Here is a 12,119-nt window from a genome sequence, read left to right on the forward strand (position 1 = left end):
GAAGTTAGTTGGGGGAAAGATCAAAAGCAACATGAGAAAATATTATTTTACTGAAAGAGTAGTAGATCCTTGGAACAAACTTCCAGCAGACTTGGTAGATAAATCCACAGTAACTGAATTTAAACATGCCTGGGATAAACATATATCCATCCTAAGATAAAATACAGAAAATAGTATAAGGGCAGACTAGATGGACCATGAGGTCTTTTTCTGCCGTCAGACTTCTATGTTTCTATGTTTGTTTGATTTTGCCCAGAGAGATCATTTCAAAGTCTTTTTTCTGTAAATATCTAAAGATGAACTGTAAGAAGCAATAATAGAAACGGGTGAGAAACAGGTCTTCTTTATGACAAAAGCACTTAAAGATGGTGAGGGACTGATGTGAAAAATAAGAAATGAAAGCAGAAACTAAGCTGGTGAAAGCAGGGTGGAGTGAGCTACTGACAGGAAGAGGGAAATGTGCATTTAGGTGGCACCTGTGTTTTACATTGGCTTTTCTCTTTAAATCATAGGACATATTGTTTTATTTTGTTTCATTTCAGACTACCTGTTAACACATCCACTTATTAAAAAGGAAGCCACCAGTGCTTCAGTTTCTAAATTGTGGTAGTTGTAAAATGTTCTAAAATCTACTTCACAGATCTCGGTATAAAAACATACTGTTATGTACGAGGCAGGTACAAAAAAAGGAAAAGGATAAACCTGGATTACAAGTTTGTATAACACATATATGGAAATCAAGAGTCCTAGAGCCCATCTACAAATGGTATAATGTAACTCAGATGCAAATGAAAGTATATACAGCAGAAGCACACGACACTATGAGATTTTGTGACATTACCAAATATAGGGAAAAAATTATCTAGTTGCCATATAGAATGTATTGACGGTTCTTGGAAGGTCAGTACTTGGTCACTGTATCCAATAATCCCCACCTCCACCCCACAAGACTTGAATCCATTAATCTAATGGTCACTAGATGGCAGCAAAAAAAGTGATTTCTTAAATTTCTATGGAGATTCTCAGTCATCCAAGTCACAGTTATCCCAAAGGTGCTTTTTTCAAAAGGCAACTGGAGTTTCTTTGTTTTGCTAAGAGCAAAACAAAGCTTTGCTTGGGTGAGAAGTGAAACATTTTAAAACAAAACAAAGGAAATCCAGTTGATAATCTATCTACCAACAAAGCAACTGATTGGCCACTAGATGGCAGCAAAGATTTAGTTGCATTTCTTTGTTGCCATCTGGTGGTGAAAAGTTGCCAACATTTGCCTACTGTGCAGTATAAATATTATGGAAGATCTGAAAAAGGGTTTTTGATATATATCATAGATAGATAAATTGTTCTGCATTTCAAAATACAGCCTATTAACTGATCATGGAAGCCAGGTTTCTGGTCTTCTGCAGAGCTAAAACAGGACTGCATCACAAGTGCTGAGCCCAGCAACCAGGTGAAGGGGATGGTTCCATGCTGGCCCAACTGCAACCAAACAGATCATCAGTCCTGGTCACATCAAGCACCTCCTCATCCCTAGGATGTTCACACAAGTCTACATTCACATGTCTTTACAATTGTTCAAAATAGCTACCAAATTATCTACTTCAGGGAAAAGCATTAATGCTATCAAGATCAGTAGTAACTACTATTGTTACTTTCTTCCCCTTAATTAAAACATAACATTATAACAGTGAATGTATAAATTAGGCAAGTGAGAAACACTTCAGTTTATCCCAACTTTGTAATCTTAAATTATGAAGTATCCATTTATACTACCATGAATATTTTAACTACCAATCCTATCATCCCCAAGTCAATTTGATTATTGTGCTGCCAAAGATCATGTGGTTACCAGTTCTATCACTCCTACATAACATGATTTTTAGTTGGAAGAGATGATTAATTTATTATAAATTTATAACCTAATATATTTGGAGATCATCATGTTAGAGAAGGAGGTTAAATTAATTTAAAAGAGATTTGTGCACATCAGCAACTCAACACAAAATTACCCCATTATAAATATTTTAAATCCCATTTGCAATTCTGTTTGGAGTCTGCATAATTTTTTAGAATAATTTTTAATAACGGGAAGCATATACAGGGACTGGATAATATTTACTAATTATAACTTAAATAACTTTATTTCACTTCATATGGGTATAAATTCCCAAAGTAGATGCTATTGATCTTTTATAACTACAAGGAAAATAGAAACATAGAAGACTGACGGCAGAAAAAGACCTCATGGTCCATCTAGTCTGCCCTTATACTATTTCCTGTATTTTATGTTAGGATGGATATATGTTTATCCCAGGCATGTTTAAATTCAGTTACTGTGGATTTACCAACCACGTCTGCTGGAAGTTTGTTCCAAGGATCTACTACTCTTTCAGTAAAATAATATTTTCTCATGTTGCTTTTGATCTTTCCCCCAACTAACTTCAGATTGTGTTCCCTTGTTCTTGTGTTCACTTTCCTATTAAAAACACTTCCCTCCGGAACCTTATTTAACCCTTTAACATATTTAAATGTTTCGATCATGTCCCCGCTTTTCTTTCTGTCCTCCAGACTATACAGATTGAGTTCATTAAGTCTTTCCTGATACGTTTTATGCTTAAGACCTTCCACCATTCTTGTAGCTCGTCTTTGGACCTGTTCATTTTTGTCAATATCCTTTTGTAGGTGAGGTCTCCAGAACTGAACACAGTATTACAAATGTGGTCTCACCAGCGCTCTATATAGAGGGATCACAATCTCCCTCTTCCTGCTTGTTATACCTCTAGCTATGCAGCCAAGCATCCTACTTGCTTTTCCTACCGCCCGACCACACTGCTCACCCATTTTGAGACTGTCAGAAATCACTACCCGTAAATCCTTCTCTTCTGAAGTTTTTGCTAACACAGAACTGCCAATACAATATTCTGATTGAGGATTCCTTTTCCCCAAGTGCATTATTTTACATTTGGAAATATTAAACTGCAGTTTCCGTTGCTTTGACCATTTATCTAGTAAAGCTAAATCATTTACCATATTACAGACACCTCCAGGAATATCAACCCTATTGCACACTTTAGAGTCATCGGCAAATAGGCAAACTTTCTCTACCAAACCTTCCCCTATGTCACTCATATCTCCCTGAAGAGGAATTTTCCCATTTGAGACCTGTAAACCTTCTATAGCCCTCTCCTACAGTATTGAAAACTAACTTCCCAGCTGAGGAAACTGTCAAGAAATTAGCAAACAAATCAACTACTGCTTCTCATGGGACAATCATTAAGTTGATGGATAAGATAGTGTGACTTTAACATTTTTTTAAAAAACTTGCATTTTTGGATCCTTTCTATTTGTCTTATGTTTCCTACCATAAACTATTTCTTTGGAATCTTGTTCCACACCCTGACTTTGCAAGCCACACATTGTTCATTGCCTATAGTTTCTTGCTAAGTTTCCAGAGAAAATGCAATAGGCATGGCTGTACCAGACTGATTGATCTACTTTCTCATCAAAGGGTATTTACTCTAAATATCTGAACCCGTTTTTATTCCTGAATCTTCCTGTCTATGTGGAAAGAGAAGGTAGCATATTCCTCAAATGCAATTATCTTCGGTCCAAATTAGCCCTGAGTCAGCCAGTCAGATTCAGCCACAGTGTTTTGTGGTAATCTGTTGTGTCCATTCTTGATTTTCTAAAAACATATTTTGCCCCCCTTTTCCCTTTACTTTCTCTCTCTTCATCTTTTCTCTTATTTTATCTGAAGCATATAATTAAAGAAAAATATGCACTTACCAAAAATAAAATCACATCACTCCTATAGTACTCTAGCCAGAAATTATAGCTGGCTGTCTCAGGGAATCATTATTAATATTCTCTATTTATCCCAATCAACCAGTCTACCTTTCCCCTCCATGTTCTCTTTCCTCTCCATATTTGCATAAGGTAGCCATTTCTCATTTATTCTTTGGTTATTAACAAAGCTAGGAGTAACAAAGGACCAATGATATAAATTCTTATTGGCTCAGTAACCCAAGTGTTATTCTTATCTAAGATGGCCCAGAACTTTGGAACATAATTTCAGTTCTGTCCAAAGTTACAGGGCCATAAAAGGTTTGTTTGTCAGAGTGGAGCAAAGCTACATTTCTGTCTTGTATTTTTCAATGCAAGATTTATATTTATTCCCCAAATAAGTCAACTTCTCTGAAGTTTGATATTGCTACTTTTACATTTAAGGAAACAAGAAATCGAACTATTGATCCTAGCACAAATGCTGGCCTAGTCAAAGTAACTAAATTTGGACATCACTGTCATAATTAAATTAATTCAGTACATAACAGAAGTTAACAAACATCCTTTTTCCAATTCTGTATTTTATCCGTTTGCTCAATAACAACTGTGATCTAATATGGCTTCTGAGCATACAGGAATGGTCAGAAGCCAAGTATTCTTCCATAGAATAGCCTGCTCAAGCTTTAAATGTGAGATTACTAAGTGCTACCTTCTCCAATGTGGTATCTTTCAGATTATTACTAGAAATCCCATAACTGTGGATCATGGAAGGTTGTGGAGCTTATGGTTAGGAAAGCGAAGCAAACTACTCTATTGCAGGAATGATCCTGGAATAGTCACAATTTTACAAGTGGCCACAGTTCAATATGGTCGCTGAAAAAATTGTGGCTGCTTCCAGGATCGCACCACTGGGCCCAACAATGGGATACCCTGTCTTCTTTCCCTAACTCAATCCATGGAGCTCCAGAGATCTTTGAAAGGTAAGTGTGCAATGAGTGATGCAGGGTGAGGAGGTGTGGGGCCCGATGGGATAGGAAGGCCTAAGGTATGTGGGGACACAGCGGGTGGATGGAGGGGAGACAGGCAGGAGACTCGGAAGCAGCTGTAACTTCAGGATCAGGTTGTAAGTAACTTTGGAGGCAGGGGTCTGCTGTAAATTTGAATGGTCACTAAACAACCAGTCATAAATCAAGGATTATCCATTTTTTTTCTAATTTAGCAAAAACACTAGCACCATGATTCAAATTGTCAATAATATTTTTAAATCACGATGACACATATTTATTTTTCTGGAATTTTAAAGAATTATTTATTATATGGGAAGATATGACTGCATGGAATGTATTGCCTCAACCGCAGCCAAGTAAACTCTTAACAAATAAGAGTTTTATTTCAAACCAAGAGTTTTATTTCAAACCAATAAAATTTAAAAAAAGGAAATATTTACCAGCAGTCTTCTGCAGTAGCCAATTTTTCTACTCCCATCAATATTGGTAAGGACGAAAGAAAAAGTCTCACTGCAAAGAATAAAAGACATAGAAGGTTACTAGTTTATTTGTTTGTTTATCATATTTATATAGTTCCCCGTCTCACAAAACATGACTCTGAGCAGTGTACAATGAAAACTAAAAAAAAAAAAAATTAAAAATCCAAATTAAAAACACCAGTCAAAGCTACAAGTGACGGAGTAGCAGGTAGAACTATCATGATAGGCAATACAGTGGTACCTCATGATACGAACCCCTCGTCTTACGAACAACCCGAGATACGAACCCGGGGTTCAGAAAATTTTTGCCTCTTCTTACGAACTTGTTTCTTCTTACGAACCCGCTGCCGCCGCCGCCAAGAAGCCCCGCCGCCCAGCTGTCACTTTTTGAAACAGCCGGGGGGCTTCCCAGCATCCTCCTGAACCCGAATGCCAAACCCGAACTTCCGGGTTCGGCTTTCGGGAGGCCTCCGAGAAGCCCCCCGGCTGTTTTAAAAGGTGACAGCTGGGCGGCGGGGCTTCTCGGTGGCCTCCCGAACCCGGAAGTTCGACTGTTTCAAAAGGTGCCAGCCAAGCGGCGGCGTTTTTTGCGCCGGGGGGGGGGGGGTCGTTGCACGGATTAATGGATTTTACATTGTTTCCTATGGGAAACAATGTTTCGTCTTACGAACTTTTCGTCTTACAAACCTCCCCCTGGAACCAATTAGGTTCGTAAGACGAGGTGTTACTGTATAGCCATTTCACTAATTTGCCACTTCTCTGAGATTCCCAAGCCTGATGACACAACCATGTCTTAAGGGATTTGTGGAATAATGTCAGGGTGCAGCCAGTCTCGCTTCAAAGGAAATAGTGTTCACAACAGAAAAACCCTGATTCCAAAGTCCTTTATAGAGAGGACCTATAGCAGTGATGGCAAACCTTTTTTTCCTCAGGTGCCGAAAGAGCATGCATGTGTGCTATTGCCCACACCCATAATTTAATGCCTGGGGAGGACAAAAACAGCTTTGCCCACCCTACTGAGGTCTTCTGGAGGCCAGAAACGGCCTGTTTCCCTGGTGGCCCCAGTAGGCCATGTTTCGCCCTCCCCAGACTCAAAAGGCTTCCCTGGAGCTGGGGGACGGTAAAAACACCCTCCCCCTCCCCCCCCAGAGCCTCCCTGGAAGCCAAAAATGCCTTCCCAGAGCTTCTGTGTGAGCCAAAAATCAGCTGGCCGGCACATACATGCATATTGGAGCTGAGCTAGGGCAACAGGTTTAAGGTTATGACCTATAAAGCCCTTCATGGCATGGGATCACAATATCTCTGAGACCGCCTTCTGCCGCACGAATCCCAGCAACCGATTAGGTCCCACAGAGTGGGCCTTCTCCGGGTCCCGTCAACTAAACAATGTTGGTTGGCGGGCCCCAGGCGAAGAGCCTTCTCTGTGGCGGCCCCGACTCTCTGAAACCAGCTCCCCCCAGAGATTAGAACTGCCCCTACCCTCCTTGCCTTTCGTAAACTCCTTAAAACCCACCTTTGTCGTCAGGCATGGGGGAACTGAGACATCTCCCCTTGACCTATTCAATTCAATTTATGTATGGTATGCTTGTATGTATGTTTGCTTAAATAATGGTTTTTTTAAATATTTTAAATTGTAAATTATTAGATTTGTTATGAACTGTTTTATTGTGTTGTGAGCCGCCCCGAGTCTACGGAAAGGGGCGGCATACAAATCTAATAAATAAATAAATAAATAAACAAACAAACAAACAGCTCGCATGCCAGCAGATATGGCTCCGTGTGCCACCTGAGGCACCTGTGCCATAGGTTTGCCATCACTGACCTCTAGCATACCTCCTCTGCTGGGCTTAATGTGCTGGGCAAATGTAATTGGGTGGAAGGGTCCCTCAATCAACTCGATTCCATGCCGTGAAGGGCTTTAAAGATCAAAACAGTACCTTGAATTGAATTCCAAAGCAAACTGGCATCTAATGCAACTCACAGAGCAGAGGTGTAACATGCCATTCTAGAGGCACATATAACTTCCTACACCACATTTTCAACCAGTTGATTTCTCAGAAAATTCTTCAAAGTAGCCTCCTATAGTGCGCGTGTTGCAATAAGCTATCTGGGGGGTGACCAAGTTGACGGTTTGGAGAGCTTCCTGACCCAGGAATAGCACAACTGGTAATAATAGGAAGTTGTGCAAAGGTCCTTCCTAGTTACAACTGCCAACTGTTCTTTGAAGAGACTCCGGAAGGCTGTTCATTCTGCACATCAGGTCTGTACCAGAGCAGTACCATTGAACCTGTACTGGATCAGTACCATTCAGTATGAAAGATGGCCCCTAAACTGGAGGGCTGCAAAACCCAGAGCCACTCAGCTTGTCAGGGTTCAGTTGAAGCCTGTTGTTCCCCATTTAGGCTCTCCTAGCCTCTAGGTACCAGGATAGAATGTCAGCAGCAAAATAGGTATAAAATTAATAAAAATAACAAAATGTGAAAAATGGTCCAATATTTTATATTATTTATAAATAATTTGCAAAACACTGCGTGGAAATTATTATTGTTACTATTATTGTTATTATTATTATTGTTGTTGTTGTTGTTGTTGTTATTATTATTATTATTATTATTATTATTATTATTATTATTATTTATTGGATTTGTATGCCGCCCCTCTCCGCAGACTCGAAGAAAGGCTGTTCAGTACAGCATCTATTTTAGCCAGATTTTAAATCTGCTTTGAAATCCAAAATCTATTGGGACTACCATACCAAAATTTTCCAAGAACGCAATTCTGATTGATTGTAAGAATTAATAAGCCTAGCCACAGAGTCAAGAGATCGACCAACCATGTATAGTTAAAGCTCAGAAAAAAGAAATCTCTAAGAATATTAACTTATTATAATTACCAATTCTAATTCCCTTTGTGGTACCCAAAGCAGTGTACAAAAAAGCATGAAAAACCATCTACCGGTATTTGCAAAATAGCAGCAAAACCCATAATCACCAAGCTATTCAACAGAATTCATTTTAAAATGCTCCCTTGAAACAAAACTATAGGAATATGCCTACTTAAAATAAAATTCCATTAAAATAGCCCATTTCCTCCTCGGTTGGCATCTTTGGGGGGTTGCAGATCATCTAAAGTGCTGCTCCTGAATGTTAAGATTGCAACCTTTTTCTCTTCCAAAGTGCCATTTGTAGTCAGGGATTCAGAACATTGTATTTACTACATACAGGAAGCCACCAAATTAGCATTTGGCTGAAGATCTTCAAAAACAAGAGTGGGAAAGTTGCAATATTTGCTTGCTGAATAATCTGTCAGGTAAATTTTCTCAAACAAACTGTGCTGGAAAACTCAAGAATAATAGTTCTTCCTAAAAAAAGGGAGGGAAGAGATTCAAAGTACCTATTGATTTAAACAAGTACCGTTTGTTTACTAAAATATCATATATTTATTCCACTGAGTAGAATAAAGGTACAATAATTCTGGACTGATTGCTATATAGAAATGAGGAAAATGTGAACTTTGTTTTTGTTTGCTTTGCTTTTCATGGCATTCCCTCGACTTTCGCGGGGGATGCGTTCCGAGACTGCCCGCGAAAGTCGAATTTCCACGAAGTAGAGATGCGGAAGTAAATACACTATTTTTGGCTATGAACAGTATCACAAGCCTTCCCTTAACACTTTAAACCCCTAAATTGCAATTTCCCATTCCCTTAGCAACCATTTAGATTATTACTCACCATGTTGATTTATTAAAGTTTATTAAAAAAATATTTATTAAAGGCGGACAAAAATTTGGCGATGACATATGACGTCATTGGGCAGAAAAAACCATGGTATAGGGGAAAAAAACCACGAAGTATTTTCTAATTAATATTTTTGAAGAACCGTGGTATAGACTTTTCGCGAAGTTCGAACCCGCGAATCGAGGGAACACTGTACTTGGCCTCTTGTAATACAGTTATACAACCTTGCTGTACACTATCCCAGGACAGTTACCTCTTATACTCCATGAGGGGTACCCATTCATTACCATTTGGGAAGCAGAACAAGGGAATGGCCTGAAGCAACCTTTCCTCTTCTTCACGCTGTCCTCTCAGTAGATTCTCACGCTGAAACACAAAGCAGAAAGTAGCTAAAACAAAGTTGTGAGAGAAATTTGTTTGCATTTGTACTTTTGACAGTGTTGATTCTTTACAAGTGCATGGACAAGTCCCTAGAGCAGTGATGGCGACCCAATGGCACGGGTGCCACAGGTAGCATGCGGAGCCATATCTGCTGGCACGCGAGCCATTGCCCTACCTCAGTTCCAACGTGCATGAATGTGCCAGCCAGCTGATTTTTGGCTCACACAGAGGCTCTGGGAGGGCGTTTTTGGCTTCCAGAGAACCTCCGGGGGGATGGGGGAGGGCGTTTTTACCTTTCCCCGGCTCCAGGGAAGCCTTTGGAGCCTTGGGGAGGGTGAAACACAAGCCTACTGGGCCCACCAGAAGTTTGGAAACAGTCCGCTTCCAGCCTCCAGGGGGAGGCGGAAGTTTTTTTCACCCTCCCCAGGCATTGAATTATGGGTGTGGGCACTCATGCATGTGCAAAAGCCCACGCGCACCCTTTTTCAGCACCTGAAAGGATCCCCATCACTGCCATAGAGTTTTGATAAGATTTTGGAAATGGTTTGCTATTGCGTGCTTTCTATGGCTGAGAAGAAGTGATTGGCTGAAGGTGACCCAAGTGGCTTTGTGCCTAAAGTAGAACTAGAATTCACCATCTCCAGGTTTCTCACCTTAACCACAATACCAGACTAGTACTTTCCTTATGATTTGATTTAAAAAATCCAATGTCTGAGTTTGTTAGAGATGTAAAAGTGAAAATCACAAGCAAAGAAGTGTCTGCTAATTTCACCTACTTATAGGCTCGTATTTAATTGTGTATGGTATGTGTACTAATGTATAACTATTTCTGGAGACTTGAAAAAGGCTCAAAAAAACTTTCAGTTCTTTTAAACAGATAATTATATACAGTATATTGTACATACTACAATTATTGTTCTCAAAATGATGCTAAGATAATATTCATAAAGCACTTTTTACATTCTCAAGTAACATCCAATAATCATTATTAGCAATATGTAGCGAAATATTTGATAACTTATTTTCCAAATGCAGGGTTCAACAAGAAAATATTTTTAATCTCCATATAATGAATACTGGTCTGTCTTTAAAAATATGATTTTCTCTAAGAAGAAACAAAAACTGGTATTTTTAGACTCCTTACTCAGTGGTAAAGTAGATGCTTTGTGAGAAAAAAAAATCCAAGTCACATTCTGGCATTTCCAAATAAATATCAAACATTAATTAAATACACTAATGTGATATCTTCCAGCGGTATATTTAATAACTTTCTCCTTCTGTCATGTTAAAAATTACAACCTGATTTTAGTGTTTGGAAGCTCATGAAGGTCACTTCCAAGTGACTTTCTGGAGGCTACATGTAATCTCGATGCTCAGACTGTGGAAGGACTCTGACATAGAAGGTAATCAGGAAGCTGCTTCTGAAAGCTGCTTCTAGTCAGAATAAAATGCACTATTTTGACAATCTGATTCAGTATACAGCTTCCTAGACCCCATACATATACAATTTGGTTGTTGCTCAGCATTAAGCAGGATTGTGCAAAAGGGAAAAAAACCAGTAAAGGATTTGTAGGAATTTAGACCTGCTCCTATGTACCTTTCCTTCTATGGACACACAATTATGAAGCAGAACTTCATTTAAGGAAACCTTCTTCTCATCAGAATGTAAACATATCTAGGGATTTTCCTATTTGCAGCTAACCACAGCAGAAAGATGTCTAGCAATATCTTTTTCAGGGCCCCATTAATGTTGCCATTATTGTGTTTTAACTCAGCCCTTCATCGACAGTCGTAAATCGATGTTAGTTTATTTTCCTTATTACTCCAACTTTGTCCAAGGACAGCTTTAAGATATATAAAATTCCTTACTTTGAAAAGAAATCAGGTGCAGCAATGTGAAAAGAAACAAAGGGAGCAGGGCAGGTTCAGCAATAAAAATCTAAATGTCATTGTGTTATTCTTTCTGCCAGTTGAAAGGTCGATGAGTTGCATTTCAGCTCAATAATAGCAAAGGCTTCTAAGTTGATTATTAATCTAAGCAAGAGTTGCTGTATTTGATGCCTCCATAGAATGTCTTAGGAGCAAGGTCATGCCCGTAATAAGAAGTTTGAGAGCACCTGCTCAGGAATGCAAGAACAGTGGAACAGCAGATTGCATCTTAAACATCTTATATTTACATCCGGTGGCTTTGGTGGCTTGTGTCATTTTGCAGCCAATTGTACAAAGGCAAGGTAGACTTTTATGTTTTTCGTAAGAATCAATCATATACTTCCCCTTTCTACATAGGATGAGTGATGAAAATATATAGTCAAATAAAATGAAACTGCTGCACTAGGAAAGGGAACCATATGAAGCAAAACCACAAAGCAAAACAAAAGATGAGGAGGCCCAAATGATCAAAAATAGAAAATGAAGGACACAGATTCTAACTAAGGGGAGGATTACTTTGGGGAAACACACAACTAGACCAACACAACCTAAGATTTAGCAGATATGCATGCACTTTGTTTTGTTAGGGGACAGTCAGTTTGTCTCAAATAAGACAAACTGACTGCCCATTACAATCTTGGTGCCTTCTTCCCTATCTACGTCTGCTATAAGTTGTCCGGCAAACAGTTTCTTGATTTTATCTATCTAGAAGCTCTGACAACAATCAAGCACTCTCCCTCAATGCCTTGCAATAGGCCCTAATAGCAGGTGCTAATTTGGATTTACTCCATGTTGTCCTTCAGCACT

The 12,119-nt window shown here is 39.1% G+C and overlaps 1 protein-coding gene across 1 annotated transcript in view; it reads right to left on the reverse strand.

The window, feature by feature from the left end:
* Nucleotides 1–12,119, reverse strand: part of DENND2D (DENN domain containing 2D) — a 60,975-nt gene that overhangs the window by 32,620 nt on the left and 16,236 nt on the right. Inside the window, exons 3-4 of the mRNA XM_070745743.1 lie at nucleotides 9,256–9,368; nucleotides 5,228–5,297 (exon numbers count right to left, since the gene is read on the reverse strand). Of these exons, the coding sequence (XP_070601844.1) occupies nucleotides 5,228–5,297; nucleotides 9,256–9,368 (183 nt within the window). The remainder of the gene's footprint in view (nucleotides 1–5,227; nucleotides 5,298–9,255; nucleotides 9,369–12,119) is intronic.

This window comes from Erythrolamprus reginae, chromosome 3 (genome assembly GCF_031021105.1).
Source record: "Erythrolamprus reginae isolate rEryReg1 chromosome 3, rEryReg1.hap1, whole genome shotgun sequence".
Classification (NCBI taxonomy): domain Eukaryota; kingdom Metazoa; phylum Chordata; class Lepidosauria; order Squamata; family Dipsadidae; genus Erythrolamprus; species Erythrolamprus reginae.